This window comes from Ranitomeya imitator, chromosome 2, assembly GCF_032444005.1.
Source record: "Ranitomeya imitator isolate aRanImi1 chromosome 2, aRanImi1.pri, whole genome shotgun sequence".
NCBI lineage: Eukaryota > Metazoa > Chordata > Amphibia > Anura > Dendrobatidae > Ranitomeya > Ranitomeya imitator.
In genome coordinates, this window is record NC_091283.1 from 258,018,829 (window position 1) to 258,044,446 (window position 25,618).

General features: G+C 44.8%; 1 protein-coding gene across 2 annotated transcripts; it reads left to right on the forward strand.

Annotated features, from left to right (window-relative positions):
- The first annotated feature begins 665 nt into the window (after nucleotides 1-665).
- On the forward strand, nucleotides 666-20,366 carry LOC138662982 (zinc finger protein OZF-like). 2 transcript variants are annotated; one of them, XM_069749010.1, is made up of 7 exons: nucleotides 666-781; nucleotides 13,445-13,594; nucleotides 13,724-13,903; nucleotides 13,986-14,109; nucleotides 14,193-14,290; nucleotides 14,489-14,579; nucleotides 19,301-20,366. In XM_069749010.1, exons 2-7 carry the CDS (start codon nucleotides 13,517-13,519, stop codon nucleotides 20,236-20,238), a joined length of 1,509 nt encoding a protein of 502 aa, XP_069605111.1. In that variant the 5' UTR covers nucleotides 666-781; nucleotides 13,445-13,516; the 3' UTR covers nucleotides 20,239-20,366. The 2 variants fall into 2 exon arrangements, with proteins under 2 accessions (XP_069605111.1, XP_069605112.1); XM_069749011.1 differs by having other exon boundaries at nucleotides 19,304-20,366.
- The last annotated feature ends 5,252 nt before the right edge of the window (nucleotides 20,367-25,618 follow it).

Below are 25,618 nucleotides of genomic sequence, written 5' to 3' on the forward strand. Positions count from 1 at the left end.
CGCACACACACAGTATAATGTTCCTACAGTACCGCCATACCCCCACACACAGTACATTGTTCCTACAGTACCTCCATCCCACCACACACAGTATAACCTTCTCATAGGACCTCCATACCCCCACACACACAGTATAATCTTCTCACAGTACCTTCACCCACCACACACAGTATAATCTTCTCATAGTATCGCCATACCCCCATACACAGTATAATGTTCCTACAGTACCGCCATAACCCTCACACACAGTATAATATCCCCATAGTACTGCCATCCCCCCACTTTTTAATGTTCCCACAGTACTGCCCCCTACATGCACAATATGGTACTATCCACCCAGGGGTGCACCTATCATGAGGTAACTTGAATCAGTTGCCTCAGGCGGCACCACCTGCTGATAAGAAGGGGAGTGGCATCTGCGGGGGGGCCATTCTTTCAGATGCCGGCTTGTGCCTGCATATTTGGCCGCTCTTCTCTCCCTGACATCCTGCTATCTCCTGCTCTGCCGCCCGCTTCATACTGGGGGAATATGCACTTTGATTACTGGTGTGAAGTGGCTTTTACGCTCCAGGTTCAGCAACTCGGAGAGGGGAGGCGTCCTGCAGGAGAAGAACACTGGCCAATGAATGCTCTCACATCACTGACAGAAGAGCTGATTGGCCATTGCTCCCGTGCTCCTGCATGGCGCGTCTTTGGAGGGAAGAAGTGAGAGCCAGGAAATAAGAGCAGAGAAGCCACCTGTGCTGGAAGATACCGAGGAAAAGCAGCTCCAATCCACAAGGTGACAGATCTGCTGGGCAACCCCCTTCACAGAGAGTGGGTGTCGGGCTCAGCTGCTGTGAGTAGGGGAAGCTTCACATATACACCAGCTCCCACCCCTGTAGCACTGAAGAGTTGCGTGTATGTGTTTGGGTTGCATGTCGTGTTGTGTCTGTGTGGGTTGTGTCTCTCTGTCTTTGTGTGTAGGTTGTGTCTTTCTGTGTGGGTTTTGTCAGTGGTGTGTCTGCGTGTGTGTGGGTTGTGTGTATGGGATGTTTGTGTGCAGGTTGTGTCTTTCTGTGGGTTGTCTGTGGTATGGGTTATGTCTGCATGTGTGTGGGTTGTGTCTCTTTTGTGTGTAGGTTGTGTCTTTCTGTGGATTTTGTCTGTGTGTGGGTTGTGTCTCTGTCTGTGTGTGGGTCGTGTCTGTGTTTGGGTTGTGTATGTGTGTGGGTAGTTTGTGTCTCTGGGCGGTGTGTGGGTTGTGACATCGCTGGAGCTGGGCGTCGGTGAGTATTTCCTGGCAAGCGGGGGGGGGGGGGGGGGGTGCACAGGGGATGGGAGGCTGGAGGGGACGCACAAACTTTATTTGTAACGGGAAAGAAAAAAAAAGATTATTCATTCCTTCTCTCCAGCGAACGCTGCTGGGAAGATGGGATGAATTCCGGCTTCAGCACCACACGCGGGGGGGACAGCGCTTACAGTAGCGCTGTCTCCTGCACGGCACACGGACTGCACACGGACAGCATCCGTGTGCGGTACGTGTTTCACAGGGACCCATTGACTTTAATGGGTTCGTGTGATCCGTGTGCTCCCACGAACTCTGACATGTCTCCGTATTTTCCAAACAGACATACGGTCCGTGAAAACACGCTGACATGTGCAGAGACACATTGATTTTAATGTGTCTACGTGAGTCAGTGTCTCCGGTACGTGAGGAAACTCACCACACGTACCGGAGCCACTGACGTGTGAAACCGGCCTTATGCTCATTCTTGGTGCAAATACTAGTGAACACAGGATCTATGAGATATTTACCATACGATAGTTGGATAGGCAGGAGTGCATCATCCATAAAGGTCGCCCACTCGGTTGCTATGATGGCTATGAATTGACAGGGCTCAGTGAGGTGTGGTATTGGTCACCCTCTCCTTCCCATCATCACAATTTCAGCGATATCCACACTCCCATGACGGTGATACCGCTGAATAGATTAGTGAATCAGGGAGTGGAAAGCTCCTGATCCACCATTCAGCCTTCACTTCTGAGTCTGAGACTCCGTGCACTGCAGGCACAATGACGTCACTACATCACATCTGTAGTACGGAGCCTCAGTACTCACACCTCACAGACCAGAGCAGCGCACCTCAGGAACCGGGTTGGCTGAGTAGTGTGTGTTTTTTTTTCAAATATCAGGAATTGTGGGGGCATCATATTAAGAGAAGAGCTGTTGGGACTCTCATACTGAATGTGTGGCTGGTAGGGGCCATTATACTGGGGTTGTGGTGGACTGTAAATGCCTCCATACTGAGTGGGGTTTTATTTTGTGTAGCAGGTTGTGGTGGCCATAATTAGAGACAAGCGAATATGTTTGGAAAACGATCGCCAAACATAAATTTGGCACAAATATGGTACATTCAGATTCATGATCGGTAACACGAGCATTTTTTCTTAAGATCGGAAAAAGTCAGTAACATTCGGTAAAAGATATAATCGAAGCCGGCAATACATGTGCCGCGTTTAGTAAAATCACATCCACCAATGTGGGAGACTGGGGTTCAAATCTTGGCTCTACCCTGTTGGACATAATGTACCAGTAGTGGTCCATAACACTATGGTGCCTACCTCAATAAACATGAGAATGTCACGAACAAAGAGAGTCATGCTGGCTCAGACGTCGCCTGGATTAACAAGGTCCGCGTCAGATGTCGGAGAACCAGGACAATCTGATGACAAATGGGCTACTGGACCAAACCATACATGGACAAGGTAAGAGATCTGATGAAATAATACTGTAACAGCAGACCAAATGGAAGAGAATATATGAAGCGTATGAGGAAACTCTGGATGGATAAAAGACCTGTATGTCCACTAACTGAGAAACAACTAGTCACCCAACATCTCAATATCATAAAGAGAAAGCTATTATCACAACTTGAGATGGATCAACTGCACTGCAGATCCACCCCACATGAAGACCTGGAAGAACAACATGTGCAACCCCCTGAAGATCCTGATCCAACCCTGCAACTAGAGAGCACTGCTGCTGGTCTGAAAAACTGAAACAGAAGATCTTAGATAAACTAAATGCCATCAATACCAGACATCAACTGCCAAGGCTCAGCAAAGAAACACCACCATACAGTACGCTAGCGGATGCCAATAGAGCAGCACTTGCATCAATATCTACCACCACCATAACTCAAACTAATAACCTAATCTATGCTACTGCCTCAGCAATCATGGAAATGCTTGGCTATACAACCAGCAAGAACAACAGAAGTACGTGATCCCCTTGGAAAAGAAGACTGTTGACAAAGATCAAGGTGCCATGAAGGGAAGTCAGCCAACTATCAGAAATACAGAAGTGTGCAAAGATCAAGAATAAGACCAAGCTGGACAAGTAGAAATCCTGACCCCAACTGAAGAGACTGCTAAACAAAGGCTCACAGCACTCGCTGCAAGACTAGGGAGATTATGATCTGGTGGTTTAGGAACAACATGGGACAAGCTCTAAAGGAGGTGGTATCTGTACTGACCGCAAACCCTGAACCTAGCAGCGCAACTAGAAATAGCCGTGAGGGGTACCTGACACTCCCTAGACCCCTCGGCACAGCCTAAGATCTAACTTCCCCTAAAGATGGAAACAGGAAACTTATCTTGCCTCAGAGAAAATCCCCAAAGGAAAGATAGCCCCCCACAAATATTGACGGTGAGAGGAGGGGAAATGTCATGATTCCAATGGCAGGGAATCACAAAAGGACAAGCACCAACGAGCTCTAGGGTGATGGAACCTGAGCTGACCGCGACCCTAAACCTGAACACACAAATAACAATAGCCGGGGAACGTGCCTACGTTGATCCTAGACGTCTCGCACCAGCCGAAGATCTAACTTCCCCTATTAGAAGAAACACAGACCCCTCTTGCCTCCAGAGAAACACCCCACAGAAATAGCAGCCCCCCACATACAACGACGGCGAAACGAGAGGAAGGCACACACACAGCATGAAAACAGATTCAGCAAAATGAGGCCCGCTAAAACTAGATAGCAGAGGATACAAAAGTAAACTGCGCGGTCAGCAAAAAACCCTTCAAAAAACCATCCTGTAATTACTTGAACTCATGTTCCAACTCATGGAACATGAGGAGCAATTACAGCCCACTAAAGCAACCAGCAGCAAAGAGACAATTATATGCAAGCTGGACAAGACAAAAATAAAGCAAAACGTGGAACAAGAAAATCAAAACTTAGCTTGTCCTGAAGATTACTGAAGCCAAAAGCTGAGGTAACAAAACACTCTGATAACCTTGATAGCCGGCGGGGAAATGACAAGAAAGCCCGGTTAAATAGGAAACTCCCAAATCCTAATAGAACAGGTGGACACCAGAGACAGCAGAACACAAATCACCCAGTACCATCAGTAACCACCAGAGGGAGCCCAAAAACAGAACTCACAACAGGGAAAATAACATACGCAGAAATGAAATCAGATTTTAGCATAGGAGGCCATGCTAGCTAGATAGATAGGACAGGAAAGGATACTGTGCGGTCAGTATAAAAACTACAAAAAATCCACACAGAGTTTACAAAAATCTCCACACCTGACTAAAGGTGTGGAGGGTAAATCTGCTTCCCAGAGCTTCCAGCTAACAGAAATAATCCATACTGACAAGCTGGACAAAATATAGAATGCACAGAACAATAAGTCCACAACATGTGGACAGAAATGAGCAAAGCCAGGACTTATCTTTGCTGAACTGGTCAGGAAACCAGGGAAATCCAAGCAGAGATGTGAATCCAGCCAGGAAACATTGACAAGTGGCACTGGCTGAAGGGAAGAGCCAGGAATAAAAGCCGAGCAGAAAGACAATTAGTGGAAGCAGCTGCAGACTACTAAATCCAAGGAGCAGCCATTCCACTTAAAACCACCGGAGGGAGCCCAAGAGCAGAACTCACAAAAGTGCCACTTACAACCACCGGAGGGAGCTCAAGAGGGGAATTCACAACAGGAGATACATTAGAGAAGCTGAGGCCAAGAAGATAAATGCCCTGTTCTCCAAAGAACCATCCAAAGTGTAAAAACACAACACCAGTGCAATGTGGCTGCAATATCTGAGAATGAAACACAGCAACCACCTAGAGCAGGAAGCAGTCACCATTACAAAAGCAGACATCGATACACTATGCAAAGCCGATGTAGTGAAAACGATTTCCAACTTTGTAACAGACCACGAGGGGGATACCACATCTCCTCCTATGAAATGGGAGGCCCTAAAAAGCGTAATACGGGGCGTTCTCATTTCACATGGTGCGCGCCTGAAGAGGGAGAGGGTTGCGGAAATAATTAATCTATCAGACCAAATTCATAAATTAGAAACGCAACATAAAAGAGACCTTAATGATGTTACGTTTGCACACCTATCTACAACAAGGCAAAAGTTGCTCGCCTTATTGGATCAAAAATCACGATACCTCAGGGAAAGGCTCAGAAACCGCTTTTGTCAATTTGGAAATAAAAGCGGCAAGATTTTGGCTAGATATATTAACCCACGTGGTCCAAACACATTTATTCCCTTTATTAACCCCTTCCCGACCTTTGACGCCACGTAGGCGTCATGAAAGTCGGTGCCATTCCGACCCATGACGCCTATGCGGCGTCATGGAAAGATCGCGTCCCTGCAGATCGGGTGAAAGGGTTAACTCCCATTTCACCCGATCTGCAGGGACAGGGGGAGTGGTAGTTTAGCCCAGGGGGGGTGGCTTCACCCCCTCGTGGCTACGATCGCTCTGATTGGCTGTTGAAAGTGAAACTGCCAATCAGAGCGATTTGTAATATTTCACCCATTATAACGGGTGAAATATTACAATCCAGCCATGGCCGATGCTGAAATATCATCGGCCATGGCTGGAAATACTAGTGTGCCCCCACCCCACCCCTCCGATCGCCCCCCCAGCCCTCCGATCTGGCCGGTACACTGCTCCGGCTCCCCTCCGTCCAGTGCTCCGCTCCCCCCGTGCTCCAATCACCCCCCCGTGCTCCAATCACCCCCCCTGCACTCCGATCCACCCCCCCGGTGCTCCGTTCCACCCCCCCGTGCTCCGTTCCAGCCCCCCCGTGCTCCGTTCCACGCCCCCCGTGCTCCGTTCCACCCCTCCCGCACTCCGATTCCCCCCCCCGTGCTCCGATCCCCCCCCCCGTGGTCCCCCCCCACCCCATCATACTTACCGATCCAGCCGGGGTCCCGTCCGTCTTCTCCCTGGGCGCCGCCATCTTCCAAAATGGCGGGCGCATGCGCAGTGCGCCCGCCGAATCTGCCGGCCGGCAGATTCGTTCCAAAGTGCATTTTGATCACTGAGATATAATCTATCTCAGTGATCAAAATAAAAAAAATAATAAATGACCCCCCCCCCTTTGTCACCCCCATAGGTAGGGACAATAAAAAAATAAAGAAATTTTTTTTTTTCCACTAATGTTAGAATAGGGTTAGGGTTAGGGTTAGGGTTAGGGGTAGGGTTAGGGTTAGGGCTAGGGGTAGGGGTAGGGTTAGGGTTAGGGCTAGGGTTAGGGTTTCGGTATGTGCACACGTATTCTGGTCCTCTGCGGATTTTTCCGCTGCGGATTTGATAAATCCGCAGTGCTAAACCGCTGCGGATTTATGGCGGATTTACCGCGGTTTTTCTGCGCATTTCACTGCGGTTTTACAACTGCGATTTTCTATTTGAGCAGTTGTAAAACCGCTGCGGAATCCGCACAAAGAAGTGACATGCTGCGGAATGTAAACCGCTGCGTTTCCGTGCAGTTTTTCCGCAGCATGGGCACAGCGATTTTTGTTTCCCGTAGGTTTACATTGAACTGTAAACTCATGGGAAACTGCTGCGGATCCGCAGCGTTTTCCGCAGCGTGTGCACATACCTTTAGAATTAGGCTATGTGCACACGGTGCGGATTTGGCTGCGGATTCGCAGCAGTGTTCCATCAGGTTTACAGTACCATGTAAACATAAGGAAACCAAATCCGCTGTGCCCATGGTGCAGAAAATACCACGCGGAAACGCTGCGTTGTATTTTCCGCAGCATGTAAATTCTTTGTGCGGATTCCGCAGCGTTTTACACCTGTTCCTCAATAGGAATCCGCAGGTGAAATCCGCACAAAAAACACTGGAAATCCGCGGAAAATCCGCAGGTAAAACGCAGTGCCTTTTACCCGCGGATTTTTCAAAAATGGTGCGAAAATATCTCACACGAATCCGCAACGTGGGCACATAGCCTTAGGGTTAGGGTTGGAATTAGGGTTGTGGTTATGGTTAGGGGTGTGTTGGGGTTAGGGTTGTGGTTAGGGGTGTGTTGCGGTTAGGGTTGTGTTTAGGGTTATGGCTACAGTTGGGATTAGGGTTAGGGGTGTGTTGGGGTTAGTGTTGGAGGTAGAATTGAGGGGTTACCACTGTTTAGGCACATCAGGGGTCTCCAAACGCAACATGGCGCCACCATTGATTCCAGCCAATTTCGTATTCAAAAAGTCAAATGGTGCTCCCTCACTTCCGAGCCCTGACGTGTGCCCAAACAGTGGTTTACCCCCACATATGGGGTACCAGCATACTCAGGACAAACTGCGCAACAATTACTGGGGTCCAATTTCTCCTGTTACCCTTGTGAATCAAAAAAAATGCTTGCTAAAACATAATTTTTGAGGAAAGAAAAATGATTTTTTATTTTCACGGCTCTGCGTTGTAAACGTCTGTGAAGCACTTGGGGGTTCAAAGTGCTCACCACATATCTAGATAAGTTCCTTGGGGGGTCTAATTTCTAAAATGGGGTCACTTGTGGGGGTTTCTACTGTTTAGGCACACCAGGGGCTCTGCAAACGCAACGTGACACCCGCAGACCATTCCATCAAAGTCTGCATTTCAAAAGTCACTACTTCCCTTCTGAGCCCCGACGTGTGCCCAAACAGTGGTTTACCCCCACTTATGGGGTATCAGCGTACTCAGGAGAAACTGGACAACAACTTTTGGGGTCCAATTTCTCCTGTAACCCTTGGGAAAATAAAAAATTCTGGGCTAAATAATTATTTTTGAGGAAAGAAAACGTATTTATTATTTTCACGGCTCTGCATTATAAACTTCTATGAAGCACTTGGGGGTTCAAAGTGCTCACCACACATCTAGATAAGTTCCTTTCGGGGTCTAGTTTCCAAAATGGGGTCACTTGTGGGGGGTTTCTACTGTTTAGGCACATCAGGGGCTCTGCAAACGCAAAGTGACGCCCGCAGAGCATTCCATCAAAGTCTGCATTTCAAAACGTCACTACTTCAATTCCAAGCCCCGGCATGTGCCCAAACAGTAGTTTACCCCCACATATGGGGTATCACCATACTCAGGAGAAACTGGACAACAAATATTGGGGTCAAATTTCTCCTGTTACCCTTGGGAAAATTAAAAAATTCTGGGCTAAATAATTATTTTTGAGGAAAGAAAACGTATTTATTATTTTCACGGCTCTGCATTATAAACTTCTATGAAGCGCTTGGGGGTTCAAAGTGCTCACCACACATCTAGATAAGTTCCTTTCGGGGTCTAGTTTCCAAAATGCGGTCACTTGTGGGGGGTTTCTACTGGTAAGCCACATCAGGGGCTCTGCAAACGCAACGTGACGCCCACAGAGCATTCCATCAAAGTCTGCATTTCAAAACGTCACTACTTCACTTCCGAGCCTCGGCATGTGCCCAAACAGTGGTTTACCCCCACATATGGGGTATCAGCGTACTCAGGAGAAACTGGACAACAACTTTTGGGGTCCAGTTTCTTCTGTAACCCTTGGGAAAATAAAAAATTCTGGGCTAAATAATTATTTTTGAGGAAAGAAAACGTATTTATTATTTTCACGGCTCTGCATTATAAACTTCTATGAAGCACTTGGGGGTTCAAAGTGCTCACCACACATCTAGATAAGTTCCTTTGGGGGTCTAGTTTCCAAAATGGGGTCACTTGTGGGGGGTTTCTACTGTTAAGCCACATCAGGGGCTCTGCAAACGCAACGTGACGCCCACAGAGCATTCCATCAAAGTCTGCATTTCAAAACGTCACTACTTCACTTCCGAGCCCCGGCATGTGCCCAAACAGTGATTTACCCCCACATATGGGGTATCAGCGTACTCAGGAGAAACTGGACAACAACTTTTGGGGTCAAATTTCTCCTGTTACCCTTGGGAAAATAAAAAATTGCAGGCTAAAAGATCATTTTTGAGAAAATAATTTTTTTTTTTTTTTCATGGCTCTGCGTTATAAACTTCTGTGAAGCACTTGGGGGTTCAAAGTCCTCACCACACATCTAGATTAGTTCCTTTGGGGGTCTAGTTTCCAAAATGGTGTCATTTCTGGGGGATCTCCAATGTTTAGGCACACAGGGGCTCTCCAAACGTGACATGGTGTCCGCTAATGATTGGAGCTAATTTTCCATTTAAAAAGCCAAATGGCGTGCCATCCCTTCCGAGCCCTGCCGTGCGCCCAAACAGTGGTTTACCCCCACATATTGGGTATCTGCGTACTCAGGACAAACAGGACAACAATATTTGGGGTCCAATTTCTCCTATTATCCTTGGCAAAATAGGAAATTCCAGGCTAAAAAATCATTTTTGAGGAAAGAAAAATTATTTTTTATTTTCATGGCTCTGCGTTATAAACTTCTGTGAAGCACCTGGGGGTTTAAAGTGCTCAATATGCATCTATATAAGTTCCTTGGGGGGTCTAGTTTCCAAAATGGGGTCACTTGTGGGGGAGCTCCAATGTTTAGGCACACAGGGGCTCTCCAAACGCGACATGGTGTCCGCTAACAATTGGAGCTAATTTTCCATTCAAAAAGTCAAATGGCGCGCCTTCCCTTCCGAGCCCTGCCGAGTGCCCAAACAGTGGTTTACCCCCACATATGAGGTATTGGTGTACTCAGGAGAAATTGCCCAACACATTTTAGGATCCATTTTATCCTGTTGCCCATGTGAAAATGAAAAAATTGAGGCTAAAAGAATTTTTTTGTGAAAAAAAAGTACTTTTTCATTTTTACGGATTAATTTGTGAAGCACCTGGGGGTTCAAAGTGCTCACTATGCATCTAGATAAGTTCCTTGGGGCGTCTAGTTTCCAAAATGGGGTCACTTGTGGGGGAGCTCCAATTTTTAGGCACACGGGGGCTCTCCAAACGTGACATGGTGTCCGCTAAAGAGTGGAGCCAATTTTTGATTCAAAAAGTCAAATGGCGCTCCTTCCCTTCCAAGCCCTGCCGTGCGCCCAAACAGTGGTTTACCCCCACATATGAGGTATCAGCGTACTCAGGACAAATTGGACAACCACTTTCGTGGTTCAGTTTCTCCTTTTACCATTGGGAAAATAAAAAAATTGTTGCTAAAAGATAATTTTTGTGACTAAAAAGTTAAATGTTCATTTTTTCCTTCCATGTTGCTTCTGCTGCTGTGAAGCACCTGAAGGGTTAATAAACTTCTTGAATGTGGTTTTGAGTACCTTGAGGGGTGCAGTTTTTAGAATGGTGTCACTTTTGGGTATTTTCAGCCATATAGACCCCTCAAACTGACTTCAAATGTGAGGTGGTCCCTAAAAAAATGGTTTTGTAAATTTCGTTGTAAAAATGACAAATCGCTGGTCAAATTTTAACCCTTATAACTTCCTAACAAAAAAAAATTTTGTTTCCAAAATTGTGCTGATGTAAAGTAAACATGTGGGAAATGTTATTTATTAACTATTTTGTGTCACATATCTCTCTGGTTTAACAGAATAAAAATTCAAAATGTGAAAATTGCGAAATTTTCAAAATTTTCGCCAAATTTCCGTTTTTATCACAAATAAACGCAGAATTTATTGACCTAAATTTACCACTAACATGAAGCCCAATATGTCACGAAAAAACAATCTCAGAACCGCTAGGATCCGTTGAAGCGTTCCTGAGTTATTACCTCATAAAGGGACACTGGTCAGAATTGCAAAAAACGGCAAGGTCTTTAGGTCAAAATAGGCTGGGTCATGAAGGGGTTAAGGTCAAAATAGGCTGGGTCTTGAAGGGGTTAATAGACGGGGGGGGGGGGGGGCGAGATCCCATGTGCATCTTGTCGATTGATGCTGAAAAAGCCTTAAACAGGGTGCACTGGGAGTTTTTATTTCAGGCCTTGAGGGGGATTGGTCTGGGAGAAGATATGCTACATAGAATTAAGGCCCTGTATGCCTCCCCTAGCGCTCAGGTAAAGGTAAACGGCGCCCTTTCGGACGCATTTGCAATCAGGAATGGTACGAGGCAGGGGTGCCCGCTTTCCCCACTCTTGTACATCTTGTCGATGGAATATTTGGCCACCGCCATATGTAATAATCCCTCTATCAGGGGAGTTAAACTAAGATCGGAGGAGCACAAGTTGGCACTTTTTGCCAACGACATCCTTTTATATATTACTTCCCCTATAACTAGTATACCAAATATTATATCAGAACTACAAAAGTTTGGTCTTCTGTGTGACAGTGGCTGGAGCTTATGTTCCCAGGGATGCTAGATTTCTCCCACCCGGTCAGTGTCTGCTGAGGTGTTGTGGAGTGGGAAAACTGTTGCTCATAGCAACCAATCACAGCTCAGCTTCTTTTAAACAGTTGTGTTGAAATGAAAGATGCTTAGTGATTGGTTTCTATGTGGAATGGGCGTGGCTTGACACACACACATACATACATACATATATACATACATACATATATACACTCAGCTTTATATATATATATATATATATATATATATATATATATATTTATTTTATTTTTTTTTCTTTCCGTTGGAGGGCCCAATTCCAGCTGTTGCTGTCGGACCTGTGATTTCTATCTCCTCCACTGTGTACAGGATAATAGAGTATAATAAAGTAGTTATGGACGAGACTTAACTAACATTATGCAGTGACTCTGCTTTCCATATAGTGATGGATATTTCTTGTTGCTGAAACTATGATGTTTTTCACTTTAACCCTTTGTTAACCCCCCTCTGATCAGTGCGATCATACAACATACAAGCCTCTGATGGCTCCGGTGATGCCCTGTACTACTGTAGTGCCGTGTATCATCACTGCTATCAGTGTAATACTAACGGCCCCATACACATGAGATAAGAGTTGGCTGAACGGTCATTTGGCAGACGGCCATCTCTCCCGACTCCCCCATACACACAAATATTCCAGCTTTCCTGGGGTCTGTATGAGAGAGTCGCCTCCAGACTCCTCTAGAGGAGGATTATCTACAGGAAGAACAAACGGATTATCCTCTGAAATTCAGGATGTCAGATCCTTCTCTGCCCTGACATCATCTGTCGGGAGACCCCCAAATACATTATATAGTCGCCCAAACCCCCGAAATCAGTGATTTCATTGAACTTTAGTCTAATGTGTATGGGGGCGGTAAAAGGTAACTTATTGGACGCCGCCTCTGGCCCGGCCTAATAGACCTTCATACATTGCAGCCTAGACACCATTATTAGGCATGTAAGTATCGTAATAACTAGGCCGCCCCATACTATCGAGTACTTGGGGGCGGGGGTCGTTCAGCCAAACTCTGTCACCTTCTTAGATGTCATGTTTGCTTTTCACAGCAGCAAGTGGTTAAACTGCCAGGGTTTTTGTTGAAGCCTCATCTGTGCCGTCCCTGCGGAGCACAACTATGTTCTGGAGCACAAAAAGATTAATTTTTTTTTTAATAAATGTTTAACGTGTTAAAAATTGTAAAATGTGTCTTCTGCTTTTTCCATGTTTTTTTCTTTTAATTACAAGAATTGTTGGAGCCAATTTTCTTTAGAAACATTTCAATATCTGTTTTTTTTCTGCTGTTTTTCTTGTAATATCGGAAAGTCTAAGGCCAGAAATAAACCCCATAAATCACTGTACATGGAGACTTTGGGATCAGATCATTTCTGTCCGCGTTGATTGTGGAAACAAAAAATCTTTTCTAAAAGCCTCAAACTTCTGTGTGTGAATCAGAGCTGAGATCTAACGTGATAGAAGATTACAGTGCGGGGAAGATGGGAAACCTTCATATAGAGGCCGGTGGTGATGGAGTCAGTGACCGACTCTGGCTAAATCTGTCTCTAGAGCCGTAGTAGAAGAGGAAGATATCGTCCTCATCATGAAGTAGTTATTTCTCATGTCGCGTGTAATGAATATCTCCTGCAGTATTGCTAATGCCGATTCCAGGGTCGGTAAATGAGACGAGAATTAGCGTTATGGAAGATGAGTCTATGAGAAACGTATTCAGCTGCCGAGTCCGAGGAAGAAACTGCTTGTTGTCTGTGGCCTAAATATATAGGATTTATTAGTAGATGTAAAGAAGGAAACTAAATACTGTAAAATAATAACTCTCCTCATATGTTTCCCTTCTTATCTCCAGTAATTGTATTATTACAGGATTCTTCTGATGTTACATCGGCTCATCTTCTCATTCAGGTCTCTACAATATCGGATCCTCTCAGTGAAGGTCTTCTACAAAAGAAAATTGTCCTGATTTACCCATCAAAGATGGATATGGACAGAGACAAGATGGCGGAGAGGATATTACACCTCACCCTAGAGATCCTCTTCCGGCTTACTGGAGAGGTGAGAGATTCTGATGACGTCACATTACATCATTCTTATCTATGGGAATAACAGATGGACAGAACTGGAGAGGTGAGGACTCTGGAAATGTCTGTAGTGAGATTTATTAATGTGTATCTCCATTACCAGGATTACACAGTGGTGAAGAAGACCTCTAGTGATCCCTGTCAGGACCCTGTGTCTGAGAGATGGGGAAGACCCCTGAGCCCAATCACGGGGCCTCCACCTCACCTCCTGATCCATGAGGACATCACTGACCAGAAGATCCTAGAACTCACCTACAAGATGATTGAGCTGCTGACTGAAGAGGTGACACTGCTAGGAATGCTGGGACATTATACAGTAACACTATGAAGGGATCGGGGGATGACGGTATAATTGTATGTGTCAGGTTCCTATAAGGTGTCAGGATGTCGCCGTCTATTTCTCCATGGAGGAGTGGGAGTATTTAGAAGGACACAGAGATCTGTACAAGAACATCATAATGGAGGTTCCCCAGCTCCTCACATCTCCAGGTAATAGACAGGACTAAATACACACGGCCTATAATTATCTGTATGTAAAGAATGAATTCACTCCCTGTATGTGTTTCCTCCAGATCTATCCAGTAAGAGGACAACACCAGAGAGATGTCCCCGTCCTCTTCTTCCACAAGACTGTGACCAAGAAGATCCCAATGCTCCTCAGGATCATCAGGTAGATGGAGAGAAGGTGTCAGGAGATCTCCCCTATGATGTGTAGACGCTGGTGAAGTTCTTGTGCTCAGTCTTGTTTTATCCACCAGTATTATATGTTTTATACTTGTGTAATGAGAGCGGTGGAGATGGCAGGATTAGAGCTGATCATAGATGTGACTTCTCCATCTGTCGGTGACTTTTATAATATTTGTTTCAGGGTGAAGATCTGACCCATATTAATACTACAGAGACATATGTGAGGGGGGATGAGTGGTGTAAAGAGGAGATTCCCACATATGGCTACCTAGGTGAGTAGTAACCACTAAATGCAGAGAGGTCACAGATTCTTCTCAGTCACCAGCTGTGGCTGCTTTATCGGTGGTGTAGTCCGGCCGTATTACCATGATCACCATTTTACCTCTAGACCACAACATTCTCCTCCACCCAAAACTATTCTAATGACTTTGGTCATTGAAACCCCTTTTCTATAGATCTTACAATCTGGTAGATCCACCTACCCCCTGGGTTTAGGAGACGTTGTTACCTGCCCAGATCTGTGAACTATAAAGCCAAATGCCAGCGTACGTAGAATGTGCTGACAAGACAGAAAATCACGTGAAGAAAAATATTCTGATGGGCCTGTAAGAGAAAGTGGAGGGTAATGATGCTGTTGGCTTCCTAGAACCCTGAGATCTTATCGGATGAATCTCCCTTCTCTCCCTTCTGTGCTGCTGAATGTGATCATATGGTCCCTACAAGACCAGGTCCAGTCTTTCTGGCCAAACTTCACTTTTATGATGGGCAACATTAAAAGTGCAGTGAGGCCAAGTGTGAATTTCTGCACAATAACAGAGTTTCCCTTTATCCTGACTTTTCCATTTCTTTTAAAACCGACTAATTTCAAGGAGGATTGTGATAATCTACATAAAACACATCACACCTGTGCCAGGGTTGGTGCAGTGCAACAAATAGTCAGGGACCACATAAAAGTTCAAAGCAAATGTATTTTAATGTCCAAAACTCACAAAATGAACAGCACACAGTAATCTCTGGATTGAAGCCGGGCGTCACAACAGTCCGTATGCGAGACCGGTTGCTGAAGGCGACTGTAGCACCATGTCACGCTCGGGGTGCCAGGCTTTTTGGCTTTGCTTGGCTCCGTGTTACTTCACACAGGCTGAACCACCTGCTCTGCAGTTTGCAAACCAAGACTGACACACCCAACCCTTGGCTGAAGAGTTTTAAATGGAATCTGTGGCCATGGGTGACTTGTAAGACTCAGCCTGGAGAGAGTCCCTCTACCATCCTGCAGTTCACTCCAAAAATAAAAGCCTATGGCGGGTTTTTCTTAAATCTGCCTTGGGCAAACAGCTTGTCCAAGACCACACTTGCCGTATATTCTCGAATATAAGCCGACCCGAGTATATGCCGAGACCCCTAATTTTGCCACAAAAAACTGGGAAAACTTAATGACTCGAGTATAAGCCTAGGGTGGAAAATGCAGCAGCTACCGGTAAATGTCAAAAATACAAATAGATACCAATAGGAGTAAAATTAATTGAGACATCAGTAGGTTAAGGGTTTTTGAATATCCATATTGAATCAGGAGCCCCATATAATACTCCATACAGTTCATGATGGGCCCCATAAGATACTCCATATTAAAATATGCCCCATATAATGCTGCACAAATGTTGATTATGACCCCATAAGATGCTCCACACATACATTTGCCCCATACAATGCTGTACAAATATTGATTATGGCTTCATAAGATACTCCATAGACACATTTGCCCCATATAATGCTGCACAAATGCTGATTATGGCCCCATAAGATACTCCTTACAGACATTTGCCCCATATAATTCTGCACAAACGTTGATTATGGCCCATAGGATGCTCCATAGACACATTTGCCCCATATAATGCTCCACAAATGCTGATTATGGCTCCATAAGATGCTCCATAGACACATTTGCCTTTTATAAAGCTCCACAAATGCTCATTATGGCCCCATAAGATGCCCCATAGAGATATTTGCCCCATATAATGCTGCACATGGCCCCATAAGATGCTCCATAGACACATTTGCCCCGTATAATCCTGCATAAATGCTGATTATGGCCCCATAAGATGCTCCATAGACACATTTGCCCCATATAATGCTGCACAAATGCTGATTATGGCCCCATAAGATGCTCCATAGACACATTTGCCCCATATAATGCTGCACAAATGCTGATTATGGCCCCATAAGATGCTCCATAGTTTATTATGCCCCATATGCGGTTGCTGCGATAAAAAAAAAAATCACATACTCACCTCTCGTCGCTCAGGCCCCCGGCACTTGCTATATTCACCTGTCCGCGTTCCACCGTCAGCGCCACTGTGTCTTCCGCGTCCTCTGCACTGACGTTCAGGCAGAGGGCGGCGCGCACACTAATCACGTCATCGCACCCTCTGACCTCAGCGTCACTGCAGAGGACGCGGAAGACGGAGGGTGCCGACAGTGGAACGGGGGACAAGTGAATATCGCGCACTGCCCTCGTCATACTCACCTGCTCCCGGCGCGGTCCCTGCACGTCCCTGGTTCTCCGGTCACCGGCAGCTTCTTCCTGTATTAAGCGGTCATATGGTACCGCTCATTACAGTAATGAATATGCGGCTCCACCCCTATGGGAGTGGAGTCGGGTCCATATTCATTACTGTAATGAGCGGTACCATGTGACCGCTTAACACAGGAAGAAGCTGTCAGCGCCCGGGAGAACCAGGGATGTGCAGGGACCGCGCCAGGAGCAGGCGAGTATGATTAGATAGCTGCCGCTCCCCCTCCCCTGCCGACCCCTGGGAGTGACTCGAGTATAAGTCGAGAGGGGCAGTTCCAGCCTAAAAAAATGGGCTGAAATTATCGGCTTATACTCGAGTATATACGGTACTTTTATTTTGCGTTGCAACCACAGCTATACCTGTGACTGCAATGCACTCCAGCAGCCTTAATACACTTCTTTGCGCATCCTGGGGGACACATAGTGACCTTCGCATATAATACCTGTCACTGCCTCACACATGATATATCTCTGAGCTGTGCATGGCTGATGGCTGTAATATACATTTATTCACACCTGTAGGAGATGTGTTGGCTCCAGCCCTGGTTTCATGGAATCAGCCAACGTCATGAATTGCATTATGTTTTCGAGCCTAAGGAACTGATATTACTGCACAATCTCTCCCGATATGGAGAGCAAAAAATAATTTCAGAACTCAGTAGCTCTTAATGGTCCATGATAAATACGTGCAACTCCGGTTTAGTGGTGGAGCTTTCCCCCAAACATATGTTGTTGTTGGGGATATAACATTTTTTTATTCTATGTCTTTTTTTACAGGTTCATTTTGTATAGTAGTTCAATAATGGTGGGATCGGCCTGCCTCACTTTTATGAGTCTGCAATTACCTGGTAGCCTTTAAAATAAGGTCTCTATTACCACTTCCAAATTCCTCAGATCTAAATGTAAGACACGTCAGCTCTGCACTATAATAAAACGTTCTCTATGAATGTCTATTATTTCTTCTTGAAACTCATCTGACAGAAAATATTGGCCCTTACGATAGCTAAGATCGCCAAGAGCCACCAAGCTACATACTCTAATTACCCAGAGAGTTTTCACCAGGATAATAGGAAACAAATGGACGTTACAAATTATTTTCCAATGTCTCTTGAATCCGACAATACTCTATATATGGTTATACACTACTTTCTGGGCACATGGTAGGGTTAAGAAAGGAAGGAGCACAATTTAGCTATTTGAACTCCTATCTTGCTAGAATAGTTTGCAGACACAATGTATTGGGAGCACTGTTAGTGATCACCTGGCAGATCAAAGATGACCACCGTGAGAAGGCTTGGCTCTATCTATCTATCAGGATATGAATACACAAGCGGGAGCTGAGCACAGAAGACTGAACCAGAGGAGAACAAGGCTGTATCTGACAGCTTCTGGCAATATGCTTCAAGCTTTAGTAGTGTTTGGTGCTTTAAGCAGGTAGAAGATTGCTCCAGCTGGACAGTACACAAACCCATACTGCCAGACTGGATGGTACTGCTGGTCTCAGGAACCCTAATCTTAGTGGCTGGACAGAGCCAGCGCCACCCAGAGCTTCTGGTTTCGATGTCTTCTCTATTTCCAGCAATGTCTGCACAATAAACAAGGCCATGCCTGGAAGCAATCATTGCAGGGGCAGATTCCAGTAGAGATGGGACACACCATTTGCAGATGCCCTAATATAACAAAATTACAGAAAACTAAAGCAGTAGAAATCCCTATAAAATGACTCAATTTTCGAAATTATAACCCTCAGTGAATTATTCTATGGGATTAGTGACTATTTTGACTCCACAACCACTTTACGGAAATTAGCTTGCATTGGATGTTGCAACATGAAAATTGCACTTTTGCCATTCTATTGTCCAATACATAATGCCCAGATTGTGCTTCAGGAGACACACACCATAAATTAAGTGGGCTCATCTCACTATAGTAATGCCAAATATATGGATGCTGAATATGGTTTGGGCACACTCCAAGGCTCAGAAGCAAGCAGAAATTTGACTTTGGGAGAGCGGATATTGTTGGATTGGTTTATGGAAGCCATGTTGCTTTTCAAGAGCTTTTGAGCCACTAATAAAGTGGAAACCTTTGTTTTTCCACTGGCAGATGATGGACCTTAGTGGTGTCTTGTATTTCATGAGATGAGTAGAAGTTTTATTAGTATAATTTTCACCTATATAACATTGTTTGGTGGCTTTTTATTCTATGATTAGGAGGCAGAATGAACAAACGGTTGAACGCCATGATCCACTGGTTCATGCTATGAGGCTTTCGATTAGACTGTTAACTGTCATTGTCTTGGTGAATAGTTCAATATTTTTACATAAGCTGTCTGTAAAAATAACAAATTAAGTAGAAATGTTCAAAAGTATAAAATGTGAGGATATTTTATTTAAAATTAATAACTGGTTTTATTTTTAGCAGATTACTGTACCAGGAGATCAGAGGGAACGCTGACATCTTCAGTTTTTAAATCAGATGATCTTGAGATCACACAGGATACAGTTGAAGTGAATGCCATTACCTCAGATATGGCATCATCCTTTCACAGCAAAGATTTGTCATCTGATCCTTTGAAACAGGTTCTGTTTTCTGGTTCATTACCAACTACTAAGAAAAATCACAGTAACAATATAAGCTTTAAAAAACAAATTGATTCTAAAGGAAAGAAGACATTTTCATATTCAGAATATGGAAATAGTTTTCTCAAAAATACTTTTTTAAAACATGGAAAAATTCACACAGCAGAGAATAGATTTTCGTGTTCAGAATGTGGGAAATGTTTTAAGCAGAAATCAGATCTTGAAAATCACCAGAGAACTCACACGGGGGAGAAGCCATTTTCCTGTTCAGAATGTGGGAAATGTTTTAATCAGAAATCAAATTTTGTTATACACCAGAGAACTCACACTGGGGAGAAGCCTTTTTCATGTTCAGAATGTGGGAAATGTTTTAACAGGAAATCAAATCTTGTTATACATCACAGAACTCACACAGGGGAGAAGCCTTTTTCCTGTTCAGAATGTGGGAAATGTTTTAAACAGAAATCAGATTTTGTAAATCACCAGAGAACTCACACAGGGGAGAAGCCTTTTTCCTGTTCAGAATGTGGGAAATGTTTTAACCGGCAATCAGTTTTGGTTAATCACCATAGAACTCACACAGGGGAGAAGCCTTTTTCATGTTCAGAATGTGGAAAATGTTTCATCCGGAAAGCAAATCTTGATTGCCACCGGAGAACTCACACAGGAGAGAAGCCTTTTTCATGTTCAGAATGTGGAAAATGTTTTGTGAAGAAATCATCTCTTCTTAGCCACCAAAGAACTCACACAGGGGAGAAGCCTTTTTCATGTTCTTAATGTGAGAAATGTTTTACACAGAAATCAACTCTTAAACTCTTAAACAACAGGGAAGTCACACAGGGGAGAAGCCTTTTTTACGTTAAGAATGTGGGAAATATTTTAACTGAAAATTGTATCTTAACCTCTTCCCGACCTGTGACGCAGTGTATGCATCATGAAAGTCGGTGCTAATCCAACCTGTGAGGCAGTGCATGCGTCATAGCGGGATCACGTTCCTGGGGGTCGGGTGAACGGGTTAACTGAAATATCACCTGACCTGCAGGAACGACGGACTTGTACTGGAGCCCGGGGGGTGGCTTTGCCCCCCCCCCCTCCCGTGGCCACGATCGCTCTGGTGACCTCTTTGTCACAACCCCCCAGATCTGATTGGAGCTAGCATCCATGTGATGCTATCGCTGCAATTAGATGTGGAGGGGCGGAGTAAAATATGGCTGCCCTCGCTCTGCAGCCTGATCCCTTCCAAGGGAGCTGTAACATAGTAACATAGTTAGTAAGGCCGAAAAAAGACATTTGTCCATCCAGTTCAGCCTATATTCCTTCATAATAAATCCCCAGATCTACGTCCTTCTACAGAACCTAATAATGGTATGATACAATATTGTTCTGCTCCAGGAAGACATCCAGGCCTCTCTTGAACCCCTCGACTGAGTTCGCCATCACCACCTCCTCAGGCAAGCAATTCCAGATTCTCACCGCCCTAACAGTAAAGAATTCTCTTCTATGTTGGTGGAAAAACCTTCTATCCTCCAGACGCAAAGAATGCCCCCTTGTGCCCGTCACCTTCCTTGGTATAAACAGATCCTCAGTGAGATATCTGTATTGTCCCTTTATATACTTATACATGGTTATTAGATCGCCCCTCAGTCGCCTTTTTTCTAGACTAAATAATCCTAATTTCGCTAATCTATCTGGGTATTGTAGTTCTCCCATCCCCTTTATTAATTTTGTTGCCCTCCTTTGTACTCTCTCTAGTTCCATTATATCCTTCCTGAGCACCGGTGCCCAAAACTGGACACAGTACTCCATGTGCGGTCTAACTAGGGATTTGTACAGAGGCAGTATAATGCTCTCATCATGTGTATCCAGACCTCTTTTAATGCACCCCATGATCCTGTTTGCCTTGGCAGCTGCTGCCTGGCACTGGCTGCTCCAGGTAAGTTTATCATTAACTAGGATCCCCAAGTCCTTCTCCCTGTCAGATTTACCCAGTGGTTTCCCGTTCAGTGTGTAATGGTGATATTGATTCCTTCTTCCCATGTGTATAACCTTACATTTATCATTGTTAAACCTCATCTGCCACCTTTCAGCCCAAGTTTCCAACTTATCCAGATCCAGCTGTAGCAGAATACTATCTTCTCTTGTATTAACTGCTTTACATAGTTTTGTATCATCTGCAAATATCGATATTTTACTGTGTAAACCTTCTACCAGATCATTAATGAATATGTTGAAGAGAACAGGTCCCAATACCGACCCCTGCGGTACCCCACTGGTCACAGCGACCCAGTTAGAGACTATACCATTTATAACCACCCTCTGCTTTCTATCACTAAGCCAGTTCCTAACCCATTTACACACATTTTCCCCCAGACCAAGCATTCTCATTTTGTGTACCAACCTCTTGTGCGGCACGGTATCAAACGCTTTGGAAAAGTCGAGATATACCACGTCCAATGACTCACCGTGGTCCAGCCTATAGCTTACCTCTTCATAAAAACTAATTAGATTGGTTTGACAGGAGCGATTTCTCATAAACCCATGCTGATATGGAGTTAAACAGTTATTCTCATTGAGATAATCCAGAATAACATCCTTCAGAAACCCTTCAAATATTTTACCAACAATAGAGGTTAGACTTACTGGCCTATAATTTCCAGGTTCACTTTTAGAGCCCTTTTTGAATATTGGCACCACATTTGCTATGCGCCAGTCCTTCGGAACAGACCCCGTCGCTATAGAGTCCCTAAAAATAAGAAATAATGGTTTATCTATTACATTACTTAGTTCTCTTAGTACTCGTGGGTGTATGCCATCTGGACTCGGAGATTTATCTATTTTAATCTTATTTAGCCGGTTTCGCACATCTTCTTGGGTTAGATTGGTGACCCTTAATATAGGGTTTTGATTGTTTCTTGGGATTTCACCTAGCATTTCATTTTCCAGAGCGAAGTCCCTTCGGCTGCCGCCGCATCGCCGCCTGACCGCCGCCGCCTGCCATCCGATACTTCCCTCTGCTGCCTTCCGTTCTCCCCCTCCATCCGATTCCACCCCATGACCTCTGCTCCCCCCCTGCCCCAGTGATTACCCCTGCCCCCCTTGATCACTCCCCAGCTGCTGCTGCCGGCTCCATCTCCATGCTGCATCTCCTCAGCCCCCTCCTGCACCCCTGCGCCTGAGACCCCCTGCCCCCCACTTATCTCCCCCCTGCCCCGCTGAGCTCGCCTCTGCCCCGCTGATCTCCCCTCTGCCCCACTGATCTCCTCCTGCCCTCAGATCATCCCCCTGCTCCGGTGATCTCCCCCTTGCCCCGATGATCCCCCCCTTGCCCCGGTGATCACCCCCTCCTGTCCCAGTTTTCCCATTAGGATTGAGTTGGGCTAAAATGAGTTGGGCTAAAGTTAGGATTGGAGCTAAAATTAGGGTTGGGATTAGGGGTGTGTTGGGGTTAGAGTTAGAATTGGAGGGTTTCCACTGTTTAGGGGCTCTGCAAACGTAACATGATGCCCGCAGACCAATCCTTCAAAGTTTGCATTTTAAAACATCACTACTTCCCTTCTGGGCCCCGACGTGTGCCCAAACAGTGGTTCCCCCCCACATATGGGGTACCAGTCTACTCAGGACAAACTGGACAACAACTTTTGGGGTCCAATTTCTCCTGTTACCCTTGTGCAAATAAAAAATTGAGGGCTAAAAAATCATTTTGGAGGAAAAAAAATCATTTTTTATTTTCACGGCTCTGCGTTTTAAACTTCTGTGAAGAACTTGGGGGTTCAAAGTGCTCACCACATATCTAGATTCGTTCCTTGGGAGGTCTAGTTTCCAAAATGGTCACTTGTGGGGGAGCTCTAATGTTTAGGCACACAGGGGCTCTCCAAATGCGAGATGGAGATGGTGTCCGCTAGCGATTGAAGCTAATTTTCCATTCAATCTTCCTTTCCGAGCCATGCCATGCGCCCAAACAGTGGTTTACCCCCACATATAAGTTATCGTTGTACTCAGGAGAAATTGCCCAACAAATTTTACGATCCATTTTATCCTGTTGCCCATGTGAAAATGAAAAAATTGAGGCTAAAATAACATTTTTGTGAAAAAAGTACTTTTTCATTTTATGGATTAGTTTGTGAAGCACCTGGGGGTTCAACGTGCTCATTATGCATCTAGATAAGTTCCTTGGGGGGTCTAGTTTCCAAAATGGGGTCACTTGTGGGGGAGCTCCAATGTCTAGGCCTACAGGGGCTCTCTAAATGCAACATGGTGTCCTCTAATGATTGGAGCTAATTTTCCATTCAAAAAGTCAAATGGCGTCCCTTCCCTTCCAAGCCCTGCCATGCGCTCAAACAGTGGTTTACCCCCACATATGAGGTTTCAGCATACTCAGGACAAATTGGACAACAACTTTTGGGGTCCAATTTCTCCTTTTACCCTTGGGAAAATAAAAAAAATGCTGCTAAAAGATCATTTTTGAGACTAAAAAGTTAAATGTTCATTTTTTCCTTCCATGTTGCTTCTGCTGCTGTGAAACACCTGAAGGGTTAATAAACTTCTTGAATGTGGTTTTGATCAGCTTGAGGGGTGCAGTTTTTAGAATTGTGCCACTTTTGGGTATTTTCAGCCATATAGACCTCTCAAGCTGACTTCAAATGTGAGGTGGTCCCTAAATAAATAGTTTTGTAAAAAAAAAAAAAAAAATTTATATAAATTTTTATTGAAAATATGCAGTAACAACCATGTAAAACAACAATCTATTATCATCAGTCATGACATATAGACATTACATTTGTTACAGTCACGGTTAAACATAAGTCAAAGTTTTAAATTGAGAATGCCATCTTTCAAAAGCAGCAATGGTAATCTTAGCCATGTTATATAATCTATATGAAATAGCCAAGAAAATTATCAATAATACAAAAACAAACAAGAAAACAAAAAGAGGAGGGAAGGTGGTAAGGAAGGGATTTAAAAAAGGGGGGTGAGTCTCTACCAAGTCGCCTAACGTGTCCAAATCAGCGGTCTAGCCTGCCTCCCCTCTAAATGGTAAAACACCCAACCCCAATCATTTCAAGAACAATCCTCTGGTAATTCAAGTGGACCTAGATTATTCTTCAGTTTTTCCATAAGGTACCATCTAGTGGAGGAGAAGGGAGTTATCATCTTCCACCTTTCATCAACATTACAAAATTTTCCAATAAACTGACTCAATTTTTTGAGAAATTTGCCTGCCTGCGCCTCCTTATTTGTAAGTGTGTTCCCTTGCTCAACTGCCATGCAAAGATGTAATTGGGCTATCAAATCTGACAATTGTGGGGTGGGATGGAGGTACTATAGGAACATTATAATGTGTGGGGGGGTATGGCAGTACTATGAGAAGATTATACTGTGTGTGGGGGTATGGAGGTACTGTAGGAACATTATACTGTGTGTGGTGGGATGGAAGTACTGTAGGAACATTATACTGTGGGTGGGATGGAGGTACTGTAGGAAGAATATACTGTGTGTGGGGGTATGGCGGTACTATGAGAAGATTATACTGTGTGTGGGGGTATGGAGGTACTGTAGGAACATTATACTGTGTGGGGTGTTGTGAATTCTGTGGCAGAGCTCCCTCCTGTGGTCACAAGTGGTACTTCGGCTGATTCTGTCTATGAGCTTCCGTTGGTGGATGAGAGTGGTACTGCGGCTTCTGAGTTTCCTTCCTCAGGTGATGTGGTGAAGTCGTTAGGTGCTGCTCTATTTAACTCCACCTAGTGCTTTGCTCCTGGCCTCCAGCCAATGTTCTAGTGTTGGTCTTGCTTCCTCCTGGATCGTTCCTGTGGCCTGTCTGCTCTTCATAAGCTAAGTTTTGCTTGTGTTATTTTTTGTTTGCTATTTTTTCTGTCCAGCTTGCTTAATTGTTTTTTTTTGCTTGCTGGAAGCTTTGGGACGCAGAGGGAGCACCTCCGTACCGTTAGTCGGTGCGGAGGGTCTTTTTGCCCCTCTGCGTGGTTGTTTGTAGGGTTTTGTGTTGACCGCAAAGTTATCTTTCCTATCTTCGGTCTGTTCAGTAAGTTGGGCCTCACTTTGCTAAATCTATTTCATCTCTGCGTTTGTATTTTCATCTCTACTCACAGTCATTATATGTGGGGGGCTGCCTTTTCCTTTGGGGTATTTCTCTGAGGCA

What these genes read in the sequence shown, in the direction of transcription:
- LOC138662982 (XM_069749010.1), top strand. Translation starts at nt 13,517, where the DNA reads ATGGATATGGACAGAGACAAGATGGCGGAGAGGATATTACACCTCACC. An exon ending in TCTTCCGGCTTACTGGAGAG is followed by an intron (nt 13,595 to 13,723) that starts GTGAGAGATTCT and finishes CTCCATTACCAG; the next exon opens with GATTACACAGTGGTGAAGAA. An exon ending in CCAGCTCCTCACATCTCCAG is followed by an intron (nt 14,110 to 14,192) that starts GTAATAGACAGG and finishes TGTTTCCTCCAG; the next exon opens with ATCTATCCAGTAAGAGGACA.